The sequence below is a fragment of the Bactrocera latifrons genome, unplaced genomic scaffold (assembly GCF_001853355.1).
Source record: "Bactrocera latifrons isolate USDA-ARS-PBARC rearing strain unplaced genomic scaffold, ASM185335v1 scaffold_97, whole genome shotgun sequence".
In the NCBI taxonomy this organism is placed as follows: domain Eukaryota; kingdom Metazoa; phylum Arthropoda; class Insecta; order Diptera; family Tephritidae; genus Bactrocera; species Bactrocera latifrons.
Window position 1 is genome coordinate 1,044,948 of NW_017537678.1, and position 22,632 is coordinate 1,067,579.

At 36.3% G+C, this 22,632-nt stretch overlaps 2 protein-coding genes across 2 annotated transcripts in view; one reads left to right on the top strand and one right to left on the bottom strand.

The window, feature by feature from the left end:
- LOC108977909 (protein naked cuticle) overlaps window positions 1–5,423 on the bottom strand; it is a 149,374-nt gene extending 143,951 nt beyond the window's left edge. The window contains exon 1 of the mRNA XM_018947884.1: window positions 3,672–5,423. Within this exon, the coding sequence (XP_018803429.1) occupies window positions 3,672–3,735 (64 nt within the window). The 5' untranslated portion in view covers window positions 3,736–5,423. The remainder of the gene's footprint in view (window positions 1–3,671) is intronic.
- Window positions 5,424–9,949: 4,526 nt separating this feature from the next.
- On the top strand, window positions 9,950–20,420 carry LOC108977889. The gene is made up of 3 exons (XM_018947854.1): window positions 9,950–10,180; window positions 10,349–10,488; window positions 20,339–20,420. The coding sequence occupies exons 1-3, from the start codon at window positions 9,950–9,952 to the stop codon at window positions 20,418–20,420; spliced, it is 453 nt and encodes a 150-aa protein (XP_018803399.1).
- Window positions 20,421–22,632: the final 2,212 nt, after the last annotated feature.

Here is a 22,632-nt window from a genome sequence, read left to right on the forward strand (position 1 = left end):
CTTTGATTGGGTGTAGACGTTGTAGGAGTATTGTCCGATCTTTATCATTGTCTTAGTTCGTATCAGCTTTGGCACTGTATTTTGCAGAATAGCACTTTTCACAGGTCCTTATATAGTGTTTGGAGCATGTAGGAATAAGGCAATGATCACAAACTGCTGTTGTTTTATTATCGTTCGTAGCAGTTTTGCAGGTTCCACATCGCAGTTTCAAAATGTTGATATGTGGCAAGAAAAGAAAATGGTGAAAAACATTTGAAAATGAACTAGTTTTGAAATTAAATTAATTGTGAAAGCTTATTGCTGGACGTGATCTCGCCACAACAGGAACCCGTTTGAAATCTATCAAGTCCATTGTAATTTAAGTTGTGGAATTAATTTTTGTTTCTCATCGGTTTTGTAATTGATTATGCGCTATCTTCATAGAGAGTTCGTTCAAAAATATTCTGCGCTTTTCAGACTTATTGGTGTTCCACATAGGGTGGCTAAGATCAAACACCATCAGCGCAAGTCCAGCAATAACCAAGATATTATAAAGTAATGCCATGGGCCAGCAGTTTGTTTTTATTTTGCCAGAAAATCCACGTAGTATTTTGTCAAAAGTATCAACACCACCTTTATGATCATTATAAGCATGAATGAGTTGTGGTTTGTTAACTGCTTCAAAGGAGTTAAATAGTTTTGACAGTTGTGTCTTAACAATATCTATTGTTTTTGGAACTGTTTAATGCACATTTGCCTGTATTATTCTTTTAGCTTTCCTATTCGTCTCAAGAGCAATACCTTCAACAATAGACGCTCCGCTTTTAGATCCAAAACTTTACATGAAGTGTGATGTTGATTGTCTACGCATTACCAATGCTAGTTCCGAACGTCATTTTTCACTTTGGCTTTCACCATCCTACGGTTTGATTGTTTCCTTTCCAAACCACAATATTTTTCTCCACAATTACCCTCAATAACCATATTTGACAAATTAAATTTGTTTTCGTCAGGATCCAGTTCTACAACAGCCTCCTCGCGGATATATTATTCGAATAGTGGATCTCTAATGGTTATTGAGTATCGTATCGATTCGTAGTCACCACCAAATTTAGGATCTCTTCCACCATCATCATCATCGCTATCTACAGCATTCAAATAATTTTAAATATTCTCCTCATCTTCTTCCGTCAATTCACGCTGTACGTTGGCCGAATAAGTCTCCAATTCTTTACTCATTTCAAAAAATATATATTTGTCAAAACTAAAAATGAACTATTCACTTGAAAGTTGTACGCGAAACTAATTAGAAATGCATATTAATCAACAAACCCGTTAGAAACTTACTCTTCTTCTTACAAAATATATGAAGAAATATTATGGGCACTGAGTGCCCCAAGTAACGTATAGAGTACACACCATATAAAACGCCGTAACTTTCTTACTATAAGAGCTATGTACTTAACATTTCACCAACTTATAACTAAAACTATAGTTTATCGCAACGCTGAGAATAAGTCAAATTGGACAGCCCAAACCCCAGGAATTCAATATCAAAAATGAGAATGGGCACTGAGTGCTCAACTCACGGTGCTAAGGTTAATAAATGCTGCTTCCATCAACTGTGTTCTGTATTTTGTCTTAACATACCATTTCAAAAATCCCCCTGAATTGAATCAAATTGAATATTTTAATGTCTAAATTATTTTCTCCTACAAGTAATGCAGTGTGAGCACTAAGCTCTACGGAATTATCACAATCGACCAGGGATAAAGGGATGCCCAACTTATTCCAGTGTGAGAGCCCCTCAAAATTTGCGTTTTTATATTTATATATTTTTATTTTCGCAATGTAGCCAGGTCAGACCAAACACTAGGTTTATATTATATTATGATATTTTTATGATTTACTGGTATATTAAAATAACTGACGTTTGACCATTCAATATTTCAGAAAGTGATTCAAACGTGCTATATCTCAATTAATTAATGATTTTAATCATTTTCAAATGAAAATTAATACGATGATGCATCCCACGACAAAACCTTTCATCAAATACATTTAAATTTCTTGTTTGTGTTTTCTTTAATTTTCTTTTTTTGCACCTTTATTTAGTGATTTCATTGCAGTCGTTCCAATTGTGAAACGTCAAACATACCCGATCCAGTTAACTGTCATATGCTGAACACAATCCTCGAGACAGACTGCAGCAGCACGACAGTAACCTGAAAATGGCGTTATGAACCCTACTACATGAACATTCGTAAGAAGGCAGCGACATATCAATGGCCGGTCTGTGCACAAGACAACACAGCTCTCCATTTTACATGTACAAAATTTCGTTGTGGCCATACTAATACCTTGCACTTCAATGAAATTTTAATATTTTGTTCAAAGTGAAATTTTTTATGCAAATAATAAGTAAATATGTAAATATATTTTTAAAATTATCAGTTGTTATTGCAAATGATATAATACAGCTATTTTATGCTTTTGTTTGTAAAACTTTCAGTAATTTTACATTTTACATATTAGTGGCATCACCACTCTTCCTCATCTCTCTACAGTCAACTCTACTGCCGTCCTACCGTCGTTGGCAAATATAAGAATATATTGAAGTTAGCGAGAACGACAACTGTCGGCCTGCAGTCGTGTAGTCGTGCAGCTGTCAAAATAACTCTGTCCTTAAGAACGTGTATATTTTAGGTGAGTTGTTCTCTCATTTCCAATGGCAGGAGAGTTGGGCATCACTTTATCTCTGCAATAGACAAATTTGTTGTCATTTAAAAACGCGGTTGATTTATTATCTGCCAGCACCATTTTACTTTGGTCTGTTTCATAGCCGAGTATAGCAAAAAACTTGTTCCGTCTCTGTCAAGTTTTTTTAACGAAGTACACAAGTCAGTTTAGAGGGATATTAGTCCCTGTAGGCAGTTATATCTCTAATGATTTTCAAGCGATGTATATTTTATATGCAAACTTGAGTTGTGGGAACTAACTTCGGTTAACTAAACAGCAACGCTTCTTCACGCTCAAGAGTTATTGGTATGATTTTAATGAGAACCACAAATAATTTTTCACTGCCTACCTTTCAAGATATTTGAGATTTCATAAAGCCTCACATTTCGGTTCAAAGTCGATTTTCCTGTTATTTGTATATACACATTGCGTGAAAAATAATATAGACAGATACTTTAAGAAAAGTTAGTAGTCTCCTTTTTAACAAAAACTAGTTAAATTTCCTTTCCGTTCTGTTCCCACGACAGTCGGGCCGAAGGAATCGGAAAAGGCACAGATTTTTATCCGGCCAAGCACTGTCACCTTGGCACCATGCCTCGAAATTATTTCAGGAATTTTTTCTGTCGCTGCAACAACAACAACATTAAAATGAAAATTTCAACAATTGCACGTAAAAATTATTTATATTAGATGTAGACCTAAATATAATTATCTATATGTATGTATGTATGTATATTTCAGGCACCCGGTGCTCTGACCGCAGTGCAATATTTAATTTTCGCTATTCATTGGGTAAATTTGTATTATCCACAGAGTTTGAAGTCTGTTCCTTACGTCGCCATAACTTTCATGTAACGCATCTTCCACCGATTGGCGCTCATAGATGCACATAAACAAATAAATCCATATGTATGTAAGTATGAACGTGTATTAAAGGAAAATCGGAAATTTACCTGAGAATTGTTTATAGCCGCCGAGTATTTTATGCTTCCACCATTTGACGATATTGCCCGCCATGTTGCTGACGAACGCCAAAATAAATGCAAAGTACGCGCTTTTTACGCTGTTGAATATTCTGCTTGTTGTTTGTTTTATATTTAATTCCACGCCGCAACGTTGCACGCGGCTTGTCAACGTTTTTTATTGACGGCCGCTCCAAGTCGATAACTTCTGTTTTGCCGTTTGCTGTGATTCACTGTTTCGCTCGCCACGCTTTTTCGCTTTTTGTGCAGTCTGGCGCAATGTCTACGACAATTGGTTTGCGTGATTTACGACAAGTAAATGCAACCGCAAACAATCAGTAGCAGCCGAGTGCCGACAATGCGCGCATAGGTGGATATTACACATTGATGGTTTGTGATTTTGCTGGCTTGGCTGTTTGCTCTTGACGGTTGAATTGCTAAACTACCTTTGCTTCGGGTTTTGTTTTTGTTTTATTGCCGGGTATTTGCTTATTTCATATTTGTGGCAACGAAACTTCTTTTTGTAATCAGCAGTAATGCCAGCGGAGCTTGCTGGAGACAAATAATTTGCTGGATTCTTATTTGTATGCTTTTTTATTTTTATGAGAACACTGTTTTCATTTTGCTACTCACACTTTTTTTTTTTTAATTTTTTCTGAATTGCGACACGCGCGTAATTTTAGCATTCACTGTACATTGCACTTCACCGCGGCTGCCGTTTATTATCCTTATCGTTTTGGCAGGTAAAATGAGCGCCGATAGTCGCCAGTGGCTCAGCGCGTCATTTTCCTAAGTGGTAAATCGTTATATATTTTTGCATTTGTTGTGTCGCTTTGATTGGCAGGTTTTTCGGCGTATGGTAGGCAGTCGTCGCTTTTCCACCACATCCACTCTGTTTACTATGTCACTGTACTGACGGGCGCACTTCCTTGCCGCTTTATAGCCGCCTTTACTGGTTTGGACAACATTCAGCTGACATTTTCAGTGTAAGTAAATATTTTCGCTCGCACAACATTTCGCACTTTCTCTGCGACGCGGGTCGGCAGACTTGTGTTCACGTATGGGGGTATTTATGGGTCCACTCGCGGCGACAAAAATCAAATGTTTACTTTTAGTAAAGTAGGAGCTTTAAGAAAACATTAACTTTAAGACCACATTCAACCTGAAAAATGTATTAAATACTACCGCTGCACTTACTCACTTTATATCTTATTTAAAACCAATATCTATTTTTAAACATTGATTGTTGTTGGTTTGCAATTTTTTGTCGCATGCACTCGTCTTAATTTTTCGGCGACAAAAGTATGCACCACGCACTACCACACAACAAAGCACTCAATTGGTTCGACACAGGAAATTCATTGGTTATGGAAACTACATCCGGCCAACGCTCGAGCACTTTGGCATTCTTCTTCGAGTATTTTTAATTTGAATTTGAGAAATCGCGACACTTTGGCATGTTATTTACATACAGCTGAAGTGTGCTGTTTAATTTTATCTTTTCTTAATTTTTCACTATCGATCTCCGAAATCTCATCAATATCAATTCCAAAACAATTTTCATTAAAATTGCTAATTGAATTCCTTTATTCCAACACTCTCGCACTGCTTCTCATAATTCCTTCGCTCGGAACTTCCGTTTATTTTTCAACCTTTAACCGTCCTTTCTTCGCATAAAATCCGTTTTATTTCACGAACATCATTACTTTTACGCTCAACGTACGACCACTGACTGAACGGGCACCACACTGCCGCAACGTTTGAAACAACAAACCTCTTCTACTCTACGCCACGCTTGTCGGCTGCTGCCTGTGATGTATTCGTTTTTCGTCAGCGCTGCTACTACACTGGCATGGTTGTTGCCGTCGTGGCTGTAGCCGACGTGCGCGTCGACGTTCTCTGGTCATAGCAAGTCATTGTTGTTATGATTTTTGTTGTCGTTGTTGTTGACTCCAAAAGGCGGCAATCGGCATGGTATACAAAAGCGCTTGTTGGTGGTGGCTGGGGAGCAGCCTAGCTAGCTAGCAAGTTGGCTGGCGGCACACCAAAGCGCAAGGCGGCAAAAGTAAAACGTACGCGCGCTGCTCGGCCAAGTGTAGCAATTGTGAGTACACGGAGCGAAATCCGACTGAATGCGGGAAGTATGAAGTAATATTGAATACCCTTTGTTGAAAAAACTTCACCTTAGGTTACGGTGCTTCTAATCGAACCATCCTAATAGCCTTTACTTTAGATTAAAGCTCATTGAGCATTTAACGAATGGCATAAAATTTAGCACGTTGAATTTTTCGACAGCGTAAAGATAACGCGCCAAGTGCGCCTTTCTTCATTATTCAGATTGTCTGTGAAAGAGTTTATATATTTATATATATCGCAAATTATGGCAAATAACGTTCAGCGCCTGACTCTGTTTTTTTTTTCATTTAAGATCAGTGTAACAGTACAATAAAATCACGATCAACATATATTTGTTTGTATATAATTCTTCTATATATTTTGTGTTATTCCCTTTATTTTTGGCAGTGTACATTTCGCCTGTATTATTAAGCGCCTTCAGCCCTTTGTACGAGTTTCTAGCATTTACGTTTTGTTTATATCGAAAATTCGAACATAACTTCGCTCTCAGAGAGCACGCCTGGTTTTAATCTTCAATGTGCTCTGAGATATACATATACTATATATATTACCACACAGTTTCCTTAGCAGCAAGAAATGCACAAAGGGAGTTGCGCCACTCTCTTAAGCGCTTCGGCATTGTGTTAAGAGAACATCGTTTTCGAAATTGCGTAAGGCAAGGGAAAACTTGTTTTGATGGTTTGTTATTGTTATGAAGAGCAAAAGAAAATACATATGTATGTATATTCAATTGTATTTATCCGTATGAAATGAATTTATCTATCGTATTTACACAAGTAGTGTCATAACTCAAAAAGTCGATTTTTAAGGAAAACGTTTTAAAGTTTACAATTGTCTCTTACTTATCAAATTTAGAAAAAGCACCATACGTTGATTCAATAAACTTCATATTTTGGACTAAATTGAGTGTATTGTTTTGGCATAAATATTTTCCGCTTTGAAATACGACATTAATTGTGCAAAATATAAAGCAATTTCCTCATAAATAAGTCGTTATTGCTGAGAAAAAAAAAACATAAAAAAATATAATTTTATTAAGTATAGGGGTATTCAGACCAGCTTTGTTAATTCATTAGTTGTTACTCGGTACTTTTTTACGTGGTGTTTGTTTTTGTAAAATTAACAGAGTATCGTTTTACCGAGTAACGAAGTACCAGACTGGCAAGCATGATAGGTTTTTCGTAACTTGGTAACATCACTCAGCTGTTTTGTTTGCGTTGTTGCCTCAAAAGTTAACTCAATTCATTGCAAACAAATGCATTTGCTGTCTACTACAAATTAGTTTCTGACAAATTTTTCATAAGTAAGGATTTAATATACGCTGTTTTGAAACAAAATTTACACCCACTACTAATTTACAGCAAAAAATATGTTCACAGTTAAGTGTTTTAACGAAGTATCAACTAACGAAGTACCAGATTATCAAGTTCGGTCTGAATACCCATAATAATTTCTTAAAACAAAATAAGAAATTTAGCACCATAAAATATGTAAATACTCTTTTACCACAATATATCTCGTTCTATTCACCAGCGAGCCGAAGGTCCTGGCAGCCAGTGCTCCTTTTTTTCGTGTAAATAAAATAATTGTATTATTTTTTTTTCACATTTATAAATGAATAAATATCTCGTTCTTTCTGAAAAATAACTAATCTCACCCTAGCACAACTGAGATGGGTCGTTGTTGTGATTCAAAAATAATACTACATAATACGTGAAATAACAGTAGACCTTCTGTGGACTGTTTAGTGAAGCAATTTCAACTTAAAAATCGTGTTTTTTGAGTTATGACATTATTCATGAAAATAAGCGATGTGTATAAAAGAGTTTTTATTTTGGAAAAATCTACGAATGTCTAAGTTATTATATTTTCTGATTTGTTTACAATAGATGGCCGCTATAAATGTGCGGTCTTCCAGCCTCTGTTTAATTGAAATATTTTTATATACACGACTACATGTACATTTATATTGTATATTATATTCTTTGGATGAGTGGTATATTGAGATTGATTCGACATATTTAGATTTGGATTTACTGCCAGCTGTTGAAAATTTACTGACATATTTTAATTATTGCGAAAAGTCCGCAACGTATAAGTGTATATATGTATATAATATAAAAGAGGTTTGCACTAAAAAATATGGAGTCACATTTTTTATCTGGCAAAAGGCTACACAATTTCGAAAACTAAGATGGAAAGATTTTATTCAAGAAATATTTAAAATTTTATCTGTTAAAACATACAAGGGCGGTTTGGAATGTCTGACGGTCTGACGAAATATTGAGGTAATCTCTTTTCGATTGGTTAGTACGAGGATGACATAAAATGTAAAGACAATATGGAAGAATTTAAAAAAGATATATACAAAACCATCGTTAATATGCTAATAAACTGTACAAAACTCTAAAGTATTAGTTAGAGCATAGCCAAAAAATAGCCCCCATCAGGCCAAGGTTAAGGCAAATCAAAGACAAACTTTTGTTAGATGTCAATCGAAAAACCAGCGATCATAAAATTTATCAGTTTACTTAAGCGACTCTTGATAAAAAGACTAGCCAGATACTCGTACTCACTTCAGTGAACCATCCGTCAAAATATTTTTTTTTATGTTGGTATGACTGTCAGTGACATCTTTCTGAAGTACATAGAGTGAACTCGGCGGTTTTTATGATAGTGAAATTGTACAATAAAAATTCCATTTAATTTCGTGTGCGGAATCAAACTTGTAGTGCCAAAACATTCAGAATATTGGAAAACACTTTTGGTGATAATTGTTTGTCGCGAGCAAGGGTTTTTAATTGGTATAAATTTTTCAAAGAACGATGACGACGAACTACATACGTCCACGACGACCATCAACATCAACTCATGATCAACACAATAAAATAAAGGAATTTGTGCCTGGGAATCGACAATTAACAGTCAGAGACTTTACTGCCAACGTTGGAAAACTGGAAGGATCAGTGAAAACCACTTTGAAAGATCATTTGGACTAAGAAAAGTAAAAGCACGATTGGTTAGAGAACCACTCAATTTTTTTTTTTTTTTTCGAAAAAAAGCATAGCATTACATTAAATGTATTATTATAATTAAATGTATTATTACTGGCGATGAGTCTTGAATCTATGTTTGCGACCCGGAACAGACGATCAATCGGCCGAATATCGCGGCAAGGCAAGCACCAAAGCCGAAAAATCGACGTTAAAAAATGCCGAAAATCAAGGCATTGATATATATAAGGAATACTATTTGAAGGCATTAAAAGTGAATCGGTACGCGCATTTAATATTATTCAGGAAACTAACTTTGACAATTGTTTCGAGGATTGGAAAACACGCCCGCAAAGGGTGATTGTTTTAGTAGTATATAGCGGTCATAATTCAGCGGCGAAATATTTTATAGGAGGACAAGAGAAAAAAAGTACAACACTCTTTGGTTTAAAATTTTTACTTTAATTTATTCTAATACGAGTGTGTCTCAATATACCGTCCGAGACCGAGAAAGTCCAAAGAACTCTACTCTAGTACCACTTAGTACAATAAGTGAAATATATGGTATTTTCCTAAAAAATGCCAGAAATCCTATCAATCTATAATTTCGTTTATACCCAAATAAATAGTACACAAAATTCGTTGTTTCAATTGAAAATTTGGATCGATATATACATATATACATATATGGTAAGTTGGAACACTGTTTTCTCATGTTTTATCGTTACAAATCAATAAAATGCCTTAACTTAAATCACATGAATAAAGACCTTAAACTTTGGGTTGAATACTTATTGTATTCAAAGTCTCGAAGCACATGTAACGAGTCGTGAAAACAATCAATTTTTCACTGAAACCGCCATGGTTGCTAGTAGAAAAGAAACCGGTGATTTTGCATACAAACGGCATTGCCAATTTTTTGAGCGGCTTATGACTCTGTTATTGCATTTTTGCTTTTGTCAAATATCAGCTGGTACTTTTACCTTGCCTTAGAAAAAAAGCGCGCGTAATTTTGTTTATATTTGTTTTTTTGGCGGCAATTTTGATATGGAGCCCACGAAGGAGCATTTTCGTCATATTTTACTTTATTATTTACGTAAAGGAAAAAATGCAGCTCAGGTTGCTAAAAGGTTGCGTGATATGTATGGTGACAAAGCCTTGAAAGAAACACGTCAAAGTTGGTTTGTCAAATTCCGTTTGGGAGATTTTCCACTCAAAGACAAGCCACGTTCAGGTCGGCCAAGTGCAGTTGATGATGACGTCATCAAGGCTTTAATCAAATCAGATCATCATGTAACTGAGCGTGAGATTGGAGAGAAGTTAAATATACCACAATCAACCATACATGATCATATACGACGTCTTGGGATGGTAAAAAAACTTGATATTTGGGTACCACATGAATTGAAAGAAATTAATTTAACAAATCGCTTAAACGTTTGTGATATGCATCTTAAACGCAATGAAAATTATCCGTTTTTGAAGAAAATCATAACTGGAGATTAAAAATGGATTCTTTACAATAACGTCAATCGAAAGGGTGTGGTATATTTTAAGCTGCTTAAAAGGAACCAAGCGATTAATTCGGATGTCTACTGTAAGCAACTGGACAAATTGAATACAGCTATCAAGGAGAAGCGACCAGAATTGGTCAATCGTAAAGACCGCACGCATCTTTGGTCAGTCGCCAAAACTGAGGGAACTTGGCTGGGAACTTTTTAAAATCCCACTTGCTTCAGTTTTTTGCAGCTAAAGTCCACAATTTCTATGAGCGTGTAATAATGAATTTAAAGGAAAGGTAGCGAAAGATCCTCAAAAAAATGGAAAATGTATAATTGATTAAAGTTCAGTCTAAAACACGAAAAAATTCATGTTTTTTATAAGTAGGCTTTGTGAAGTTCATATTTTTATACAGTGGAAGCTTTCATAAGCGGATACTGGCGGATACTGGCGGATACTGGCGGAACTAGCCTTTCTGTCCGGTTAATAGATTGTCCTTAATAAACATCAAAAAATGTTGGGACCGGCCAACGTACGTCCCATAAAAAATGAGTAGCCCATGTGTGTGAAAAAGAGGGTGTCCCTTTTGAACAACCTTAAAGCAAACGCATAGAAATTCATATTTTTACAAACAATATGGACGTATGTAGATAATTATAGACAAAACTATCTAAGCCTTTGTACACAATATAATTTTGTTTTTGCACGCACAACTTCCAGTTCCATTAGCAGCATGATCGCTGTCTTGCTGATATTATTGTTTTTTTTTTTTTTTTCGTTTGATCAAATAAAAAATCCGAAAAAGGGAAACAAAAAAATCCGCAGAGACTAGCCGCTTTCCGGCTGTAAAACGGCGATTCCTGGACAGTTCAAGCATGCTATCAGGGGCGAAATCCGAAAACTTGAAGGTAAAACATATCTATCTCCACAAGCAACACGTACGTGGCTAAACATACAGTGGACCGGACAGACGGTCGCATTCGCATAAATGGGTGTACAGTAGAAGAAAACAGGGCAAGGAAAGAGAAGCGAAGGGCCGTGCGATGCTTGAATGAACAAGGTGCACGCATACGGGCAATTATGGGTTCAGAGAAATCGAAATTGCTTCCTAGCAGCTTTGGTAAAAACTTCAAAGGCTTCTTAAAAGCAGTTTGGGCAGAAGCCGAAGTTAGCCAGCCTCCTCAATTCTTCAAGCTGCACGGAGCCAGCAAAACAATAAAAAAAAACAAAAGCAACAAACAAAAATGAAATGAGCATAAACATCGACAATAATAACGAAGAAAACTGCAATAAAAAACAGGAATTGGCAAAAACATACGACAACAAAAACAAAATACGCGATTTGGCAGCTGCAAAACAGGGCGGAATTGCAGAAGTTCAAAACAAAGACAATGCACTCAACGGCCATGGTGTGGAGGTGAGGTAAGCGGTAAGCAATGCAAAAGGGCAGACGCAAAGCCTAACAGACTCGATGGTACCAAAATGTGCTGCACGACGACAAACCTTTTTGCTGCGATTTCACATGAGTGTAACATAAATGTGATAGAAATGCTAGTAAATATTTAAAAGAAGTGTAAGGTAGACCCAACGCTCCTTACTCGTCTTATATTTTTCAGGCCGTCAAATTTTACAATTTGTTAAAAATTTGGCGAACATCAGTTGATTTTTCGAAACTTTAGATGAACTTTTGTCGCATAAGCAACGAGACTTGTTCATTTCGTTCGTGGAACAACAATTTTTGCTCTTTGAGCTAACCGGGTGTAATTTAACTATCTATAAATAAGCCGAGGCTTATTATTGCTTCGATCGAGCGAATTCCTGCTAAGACTTCTATAGATCATCTATGGTTCATCTTGTCCTAGTTGTAGAAATTGTCCAATAGACATCAGTATGGTAAAAAAAAGAGTAGTATTGACGAAGTGTTACGAACATGATGACGGTTCTCATCTTTTATAACTTTCTGTAAGATGGATAAACATCCAGTACTATAGATTAGTCTAACAATTTAATTAATTAACATTTTCTTTAAGTAAAGAGTACCCGTCGAACTTGTAATGTAAAATAAACATTTTATCAAATTTTTGATGGTCTTCCAGACGTACATTTTCGCTCTGTACCTAGGAATTTAAAAAAAGCTTTTAGTTCTATAAATTTACCAATAGCAAATATAGTAAATGATTTATCTAGAACAACTTTAGTATATCATATTAAACCGATTTGTTCGTTATAAGGTACATTATCTTATTTGATGCATCGATCAATTTTTCTGTAAAGTTCCGATCATCCATGCCTAAACCTCGAAGTCCGAAGATTTGGAAGCTTTAATTTCTTTCAAAAAACAATTTTCTTACTGTAAAGGAGCAAACTGCAATATTGTTAATCCCGTATATCCCGCTGAAAGGCTTTAATTCCTATCTTGAGTTTTTCTGCACATCTTTAGTACAAGAAATTCATACAGACTGCCTGCAGTACAAAGAACCACGACGGCAACAATAAAAATGAATGCGCCGGTATAATAACAGAGGATCCTGAATTACGCTGCAGGTTAAGCTCAGCAAAGCGATCGCATTGAAGAACAAGTAAGAAAAAGCCAAGTTCGGGTAAAACCGAATATTTTATACTCTTGCCACTTACATGGATTAAAGCCAGAGAAGTACCCTTACATTAGGTACATAAGGCTTGTTAGTTATATGGGGCTTATGGCGAGTTTTCAACTTGTTTTATTTATTCTAAGCACAAAAATGCACCGTTATAAGAAATCGCGCTCTCCCATTTTCATATAGATAACTTATATATTTGCGATATAAAGTCACTCGGAGGTGCGATATATAAGGCACATGGGAGTTAAAGGAAGTATTGACTCGACACAAACTCACTGCTATCAGGACGAGATTCTCTCTGAATTTCAATTATACAAGGTGGGTTCCAAAGTAAACAGAACTTTAACAAAAAAACAGAACAACTGGTTTTTTCGGCAAAATGAATTTATTTTATTCAAAAAAGATAATTCAGTACAGCTTTTTGCAGGTCCAAAAGCATGTCGAACGAGTGTTTTAGCTCGTTGTCCGGTATGGCCGCCAGGATGCCGGTGTAAGCCTTTTGAATGACCCTTATATCTGTATATCGGTTTCCTTTCATGGGAAAATGCATTTTTCCGAAAAGGAAGAAGTCCGGTGTCACATCAGGTGAATGCGGGGAGGGAGTGGGTAAAAGCTAAATGTGATTTTTTGTCAAATAATTTTCTTTCGAATGATGATTTGTGGTCGTCAGTCAATTTATGCGGAACAAACCGTGTACACACCTTTCGTAAGCCCACATATTCGGTCGAAATGCGATAAATCGATGTTTTGGAGATGTTCAATTTCATTTCCATGAATTTCAATTATGATTTCGACTGAGTTTTGATGAATTCACGCACTGCTTCTATGGAATTATCGATGGCCCACATGTTGATCTTCATTTATGTCCTCACGACCACTTTGAAAACGTTGAAACCACTCGTACACTCTACTACGGGATAGGCAAACATCGTCATAAACTTATTTCATCAATTGAAACGTTTAGGTAAAAGTTTTACCAATTTTTAATTGAGCTTAATTTAATGTTGATTCTTTGTTCGAATGACCTTCGATAAAACCAATAACACAAACATACTGAAAATTAAAAGGCAATAACTTCACTTCCAATCGATGAAAGGTCATGAAATTCTCCCTGGACAATCGATAAAAATAGCAGATTCTAACGTACCAGGGGACGCTAGATTCAAAAAGTCCTTTTTACTTGGGAAAGCACCTTGTATATCTCACACATTCAACAATATTTTCGGTAAATATATAAATCCATTCTTGATTTGTATGCTAAAAAGTTAAAGTTTTAAATATAATTTAAAAATGTGTTGTATGGAAAGTAGATGTGGCTGTAGTTCGCTTTCGCACATTTTCGCACTATTACATAGGAATGTCACGAACCAGATTTTGTTGAAATCGGTCAGGCGGGCTTCGAGATGTGCGATTTCACCTAAAAGTTGTTTCCCAAAGGTGCCCTTGGCTACTGCGATCCCCTGTACCAAATATACGTTTTATATCTGAATTTAGTGCTTAGTTATGGCACTTTATAGTATTTCGGCTAATGGCGTTTTGTGGACCGATTACGTCCATTAACGAATTCGAAGAACCAAGTTTCATCAAGAAATCTCGATCTTTACTCAAGGGCGGACAGAGAGTTACCCAGGTCTCAAACCTGATAATTTATATATATATACATAACCCCATATCTATCACGCATAGTTTTAGGTGATAAGTGCAACGGTTAGGTGAACAAACCCATTATGCTCTGAAGCAACATGTTTCAAGAGGATAAAAGCAATAAGCGCGATAAACAAACCACAAAAAAAGACAAAACAATAAAAAGCTGTGGTCGGGCAAAGATTTATAAAAGTTGTCGAAACAAAAAAAAAAGATAAAGCAGCGTAAAAAAACTTCAGGGAGCGCCAAACTGTAGTGCTTAAGTCTTCACGTGCTTCAATTTGCTCAACGGTTCAAGCAAGTTTGAAAACAACTGCCTCACGAGTGCAATCGCAATGTCACGCTATAACTGACAATCTAAGGAAAGGGCTTCTCCGTGTGTGTGTTTGTTTGTGACAAGTGGCTCCTCCGAAAGGGAGCGGCTTCTTTGGAATTGACACGATCGTTCACTAGTTTCGCAGTACCTATGTACATTTATCTGCCCGCAGACGAAGCAGATGAATGTGGGTATGTCAAAGCATATTTATATATACTTGCATTTATACATACTTACATATTTACTCAAATCGAATGTCATGGTTATTGTGGTGGAGTAAGCAATATCCCTGCTGCTGGTATTACCGATTTCCGATTACTGCTCTTTGTAGACTCTTGTGTTCTTTTGTTAACTAATCCTGTGGCGGCATAATTGTCAGTAATTGTAAAGGAACACGCGATCCAAATACTTTTATTTTAATTTCTTAAAACCGAACGGAACAAGACGCACAGCTTAGGTGTTTTGATTTTTATTAGAAGCTGGATTAGACCAATTCATTGCCAAAGGATCTCATATTTGTATTGAAACATTATAATATCCACTTCAGAAATAGTTCAATCACATTGTAAATTTTCATAAGTATCCCTCCCATACAATGGTTCTTTGAAATACTCTCGTTTAGGAAGTTGGAAATAGAAGGTCTTTTATAATGATTTGGAGTATATAGTACTAAGTCGAAGAAATCCAAAAGTGGTGGCATAAATATCATGCCAATGAAAAGCGCCACAAATACATCGCTCATTGATCAGCTGTCATTCAAATGAGAAAAAACTCAATAGTTTATATGCAAATTATACAAATCATGTTATCAGATCCATCACGGTAGTGACATAGAGTGGCGGCTATAATTACTCTATTTTGTTTAACCCTTCGTTGCATGATTTAATTTCCGTGAGAATAAAAATTTTTTTAATCAAATTTTTAATGTGGGCTATTATAAGATGACAAATTTGAAAATTGCACCTAACATTTGTACATATGTATGTATGTATATCCGTCACAACTTGTAATTTTCAAGAGACTCGAGTGTCCACCCATGTTGGCCAGTGATCCATTTGGTTCAACCGTACTTCATTTTTAGTGATAAGGCCACTTCTCTGGTGCTTTCTATAGAAATAAAGTATAAAGAATCTACTTATATGTCGCAAATACCACTTCTTAGAGCGTATTTCGATGTTGTATCGGCCTATGAAGGAATTTATCAAATCAACACCCTTCATAAACTTGTTATACTTTGATAGAACATTTGGGCAAGCGACACTTACTTTCCGTCCAAATATCGCATCATACCGTTAAACTGCTGGATCTGGAGTTTAAAGGTAACAATTGTGTTATCTCTTCAATAAACTACAGATATGTATATGAAAGTTGTCCACGTTTGCATATTTAAGGGATTTTTCGTTTGCTTTCTTCATCGTAATTTCTCGTCTAGAAGCTTTAAATTGGGAATTCGGATACGACGACCTGTTCCGAATGAGTAAATTCCACGTTTACATAGGTGCCGAAAGATGTGTAGTAATTAAAACAAAACAAAAAAAAAACAAAAAAACAAAAAACAACCTTTTAGTTCTTTTATGGGGGAATATCGCTTATATATGTAGGGAATTGATTCGAAATCAATTTCCTTAGGAAGTCTATTGATGCTGTTGTTTTGGGGCAGTATATATTTCGAAGTAGTAATTTTACCCAGATATACCTGCCAAAACATACAACATATATTTTTTTCAAATTTATTCAGTGACATAGTGTCTTGTATTCATTTCATGCCTACTGCTGGCGTCCAATATCTTCGAATATTTAGAATTTGAACAATAGACATCACAGTACATATCTATACATATATATTTTCAAATCTTGCTTGTCTATATTATTCATTTTGGCTCTTTTTGACAAGTGCATAAATTTTCATGAGATCATCTGATTATCCTGCGTCTATATAACATTAACTTCTTTAAAATTATGTATTGATTGCTTCTTCTTTCTTCGTAGTGATTCAAAATTTGCTTCATCACCATCATCTAAATACTCATCTTTGCTTTCATCCCACTTTTCTATTATTCGAGCCCTACAAGTAAAAATGTAGGCTTAAATGCATGGTATTGCACATGTGCAATAATACATTATAACTCTTGCAAATATAATTCGTGTGAACACCGAATTTGTTATTAGGGTAAGAAACTCTCCAAATTAATTGGAAATACTTACCTTTTATCATACATTCTCAATAATTCACAAAAATAATGAAAATTTAGCACTGTATTTTCAATATACCAGAAAGAGGTTTACTCTTTACTACGTATATTCACAAAAACTCAAAAATATTTTCGAAACTGTACCAAAGAAGAAAAGCGATAAGGTAAAATTTTCATTTGGCGAAAAAATAACTGTAAATTAAGAAACGATGTATCTGCCAGATCAACGAGAAGTGAACATTGCATATATGCAATGCTATACAACGAAGGGTTAACAGAACTACAAAAACCATATGTTATTTTGAGAGTGTTGGCTAAACAAGCGTTAGTCCCACATATTTGTGGAATGAGCAAGGTAGGAAAATATTACAAATTTTGTTCATTCAACATTGTATGACGCAGACATTGAGATTATGTATGAGTATCTTTTCGGTACTGAAGGAATGATCTGTCATATGTTAAAAAGATATAGGTATAGTATGACGCTGTTTTTGTAAACGCACTACGGAGCATATTTTCTGGTCATAGACTTGGCTAACCTATTGTTAACGTCCAATCAATATTTCGCGCCGTGTTTGGTAATAGGGTATCATTTATTCCGAGATTGCCTACTTAATTGCAATTGAATAAAAGTACATGGTCCTTTGAAGGTTTCTAAAGGGTGCGATTTTAAATTTTGCAAAGCATAAAATAAGACCTTTTATGAAGATTTTTATTGTGAACCCGATTCTTCAATCGATGACGATAGAGCAGACATTCGATTGTTTGGCCATGAAGAAGTTCGAATAGCAATTCGTCGTCTGAGGAAAAACAAAAAACTGTTCGAATACGGTGGTGAAGAGCTGATAAGGATCAGCGTCTTTGTAGAATATTGTCAGACAAGAGCATGGCGGCAATTGGAATTTAAATGTAGCCCAGAAAACCCCACAAACCCGGCAACTATCATGGATCAAAGCCCACTGTCAACAAACTGATTGGCTTTAAGTTTGCAAAATCAACTGCTGATCAAATATTCACCATGCACCAAATCTTGGAAAAAAAACTCGTGATCCATCGATTTCAAAGCTGGTTTTGACCGCATGAGAAGAAGCTGAATAAAGTCACTATATTAGAATTTGTTATTCCCGCAAAACTAATAAGACTGAGTAAACTAACGTTAAGCAATACCAAAATCTCGGTAAGGATCGAGAAGGACCTCTCCAAGCCGTTCGATATCAAACGAGGTTTCAGACAAGGGACTCCCTACCGTCTTCTTCAGTCTACACCTGGAGAAAATAATTTCAGCTGCAGATCTGAATAGAGAAAGTATAATCTAGAGTGTACAAATCATTGGCCATAAAAACTGCGCTGTTTGTTCTGTTAAGTAATTGCGAAGTAAAGTCCTCTCTCTACGAACAAAAACCAAATTCTTCAAGTCACACATCATCCGCGTCCTGATATATGGTGCAGAAGCATGGATGATGACAATTCTGATGAGTCGGCCTTAAGAGTGTTCGAGAAAATTTTTTTTCGAAAGAATTATAGTTTTTTGCGCATTTGCAACGGCGAATTCCGCAGTCGATGGAATGATGAGCTGTACGATGAGCCGAGAAAAGCAGAGGAAGACCTCCACTCCGTTAGAAAGATCTGGTGCAGAAGGACCTGACTACACATGGAATCCCAATAGGCGCCAAACAGCGAAAAGAAAGAACGACGGGCGCGCTATCGGAAATTCGGCTATAACCGTGTAGGAAGAAGTTTATAGGACAGCTATATATATTCTCTAGTGGTTGGATATCAGCGGCTTTGGCAAATGAATAGCTTATTAGAGATAAAGTGCCGCGTGCAAAATCTCACATCGATATCTCAAAAATTGAGGACTAGTTTCAGTATATATGTACATACATACAGTCATGGCGAAATGGACTCAGCTCATACCACTGATCATTTATATACACATATTTTTTATAATCTTTCCGAAATATCATTTTGGGTTTTCCAAACTTTGTGGAAAACACAATACTTTTTCCCTATTTTGTGTAGACAAATGCTGCGAGTTTATTTATTATTTATATTTTTATATTATATATATTATTATTTTATTATCGACTGTAATCCTTTTACAAAAACTATATTTCAATAGTAAGATGTAAATATATATGTATGTGATGATGTACATGCGTATATAAATATATCTTCATAATTGCTTTATGCGAAACGCACATCTTTTAGATCACTTGCCGGAAAGTCAGCAATTAGAGAACATACGTTGTTGCAATAAAACCGAACAATAAAATTGGTAAACGCTTGCCGCCCTGCTCCCCAATGACTGCAGTCCAACTCAGACCCACGTATTCAGGAACGCACATTAAAAGCATTGCCTTCGTCAAAATCATTTGGCAGACCCGATATGAGCGGAGATATGTACGAGTATGTTCATACATAAATTGGAGGCATTGGCAATAGGTCAATTATGCCTCACCGACATGCCAAGCATTTAAGCATTGGTCAATAAAAAATTAAAATCCTATAAAATGTACACAAGTTTCTTTAATGAAATCACAGAATTCTTTCTAAAATCGTTTTATGCGTATCACTTGGACTAAAAAACCAATGCACGATTGCCGCGGTGAGGCGATTTGTTCGAACGATTTCCATTGCTTGCAGTGGCTATGGGGGAAATGCAAATTGCGCCCGAGTGTCATAAAAAGTACATATGTATGTATGTGTTAAAGGTAAAATTATGTTTTATGACTTCTTGTAATTTCTGTGATGGGTCTTCGAAGTACAGAAACATGTGGTTAACAAGGAGAGAGGCAAGGCTAATGAGACAAACAGCCGCGTCCACTCATTTGGATTGCTTACAAGTATGGTGTTTTATGCGTTCCACATTGATTGCGCAGCACTAATTTCCTGTAAATGAAAGAAATATGAACATTTAATGGTCATATGTAGAGATAACATCTAAATTGCTGCTCAAATATTCAATACTTGTTCGTCCGTCGTTGTGCACATTGATATATGAGGGTTTGTGTACATATAGCATGTGCATAGCCAAACATGAGCAACAACCATTGATCAGCGTTTTGAAAATTATTTCTATTTTTTGCCGCTGGCAACTCATTTCCGATTGAGTGTCGTGTGTGCGTTTCTACGGAGCCATTGACAGCAACATTTGTTAATGAAAATATTATTTTAAGCGACCATTTGTGTTTGCTCAATGCGCAGTGGCGTTCAAGGGAGGCGCCTTAATTACCTTCTCCACTAGGAATTGTTTTTGCTTCTTTCATGTTGACAGGAATCAGCTGCGAAAAGTCAACATCGAAGATCGACATAAGGCCGATCAGCGCAAGTTGCCAACCAGTAAAGACTTCATGTGAGTGAATCAGTCTGGACCAGCGCTGTTTTGTTTGTAGCAAATCTTGGCGGTTGTGGCAAGCAGTTTTTCCATGACTTCTTTCAATTGCATCTATTCGGAATAAACATACGTGGTACCAATGGTAAGTGTTTTTCAGAGCCCCTTTGTAACTAAGGTTGCTTTCCAAATCTTGTCATTCTCCAAAACTCACTTTTACGGTTTATTTTTTGATTCACCCTTTAATAAAGTACCTTAAATTCTGTGAATATGTGGTTCACAAAACAGCAGTTTTTTCTAACCTCCAAGTGGATATAACCTCTTTAACCTTTGTTGAGTCGCCGTACCTTTTGATAGATATTTCTATTCCTATTTTACATCCTCCGACAAAAGGCGTATATAATGCGTTATATATACCGATTTCTGTTTAGGTCCGAAAGTAGCACTGTAACTTCTTGTATTTTCTTATCTTGATACATGGCGTCGAATGCAACTACGTTTCGTGATCGCGCGTGGTCGATTAGCGAGTAGAAAATTTTCTAGGAGGCGAGAAAGAGAATTCCATGCGGGTTTACTCTAGTTTTGTAATCACGATTTTGTCTTCATGTTGATGGGATTACTTACATATAATATATCAAACTAAAATACTATGATCGATATTACACATGTCAACAGGTTCTAAATTACTCCATCCTTCGACACAACCAAGATCTTTTTAAGAGGCAATGAAGACTCCTTACGAACACAGATATCTGCGAGGAAAGAAGTCCAGCTAGGCAGAGATGAATATCTGAATGAGTGTTCGGATATTCTAAGTGCATACTCGCAAACCATAGCCTTTAATTAAAAAAAAATTCTAAATGCTTTTCATAGTCGGCCTAAGACTGAATGTTCCTCCACACTAAAATCAAAGCGGAAAACTATAATCAGCTGGTTTGCTGGATGATGGATTTCGTGTTAAGGAACCGGATTAGTTCCGATTACGTAGATCTCGTGGAAGTGGATAGTTCCTTTGCAGTTCGCTAAGTTTTAACTATTTTGTGGTGCCTTTTTTGCAGTGGTCGTTATCAAAACGAGAGTCTCACCCGAGGCAGCACTATGTAAAAGCATGCGGAACCAGAACATTTCTGCCTATACAACAACAAAATCACCTACAACAGGACTCAATTCTATGCAGTAGGTTCAAGATGTCACTACTAATTATTGAACTATGTGTTATAGCTATTTACATCCACATACATCTTCATACAAAATTACAAATAAGCTCAAAAGCGTATACAAATGAATGCAATAAGCGATATTTCCTAAATATTCAAAAAATTGCATTTGACTAATGTCATCGAATTCATCTAAGCATAAACAACAAATAACTAGATTGAGTGATAGGTCGACTCGTTCAAGCCCTCGAACAACGGCACCGACAGATGATTGACAATTAAAACTGTAGACCTTCACACAACCCAGCAAAGCTCTTGCCCGAAATTGATTGACGGCCAAATGAGCTACAGAGGGAGGGAGTGAGTGGGGGAAAGAAGGGCGGCCGTCGGTGACACTGCGCTGTTGGCTTATGCTCAAATTAATTGCATTTCGAAATGCTGGCAAAGGCCAATTGTTGACACACAATACTCTAGATTTGCATATTGCAATCGAAAGCTAACAAATACGAGCACAAACACGAATGCAAATGCCGTTGCAATTGCACTTTCGTTTGTACGCATTGGTGTGCGGCACATATGCCCAGAAACATAAGAGCATAGGAACGTTTGTATAGCAAAATATGTTACTGTAATTGATGTCATGTTGTTGGAGCTTTGCTTGAGTGTCGTGTGTCGCCCGATTTCAAATTCAAAACTTCCTACCATTTCGTACGTATTTCTGTATGTTTAAAAATATAATACCTATTCGTATTAGGGTGGCCAGTAATTGTTTCAGAGTTTCTCATATTTTGTTACGATTTTTTGAAGCCGATATGAGAATTTTGAGGATATTTATATTTCCTTCGTCAAATGTATTGCAAATTCGCTTGCCACTATTGCTACTGCCACCGAGAGCGCTACCACAGTGTTGCTTTTGCTGTAGTTACCGTAGCGTGAGCGCCCAATTTGCAACGGAGCATAGCTTGTACAACATATGTTAACAGTTTGAGGTTATGTTTTTCTCAATTGCTGCTCGTTTGCGCGATTTTTGTGGGTGGCTCAGGTAATTGCTCATGACCAGATTTTGTATTCCTCAAACTG

Bases quoted from the DNA above. Each gene is read 5' to 3' on its own strand.
- LOC108977889 (XM_018947854.1), top strand. From the start codon at position 9,950: ATGTATGGTGACAAAGCCTTGAAAGAAACACGTCAAAGTTGGTTTGTC. The intron at 10,181-10,348 runs GTAAAAAAACTT...GTCAATCGAAAG, and splicing joins ATATACGACGTCTTGGGATG to GGTGTGGTATATTTTAAGCT. The intron at 10,489-20,338 runs GTCAGTCGCCAA...TCATGTTGACAG, and splicing joins AAAGACCGCACGCATCTTTG to GAATCAGCTGCGAAAAGTCA.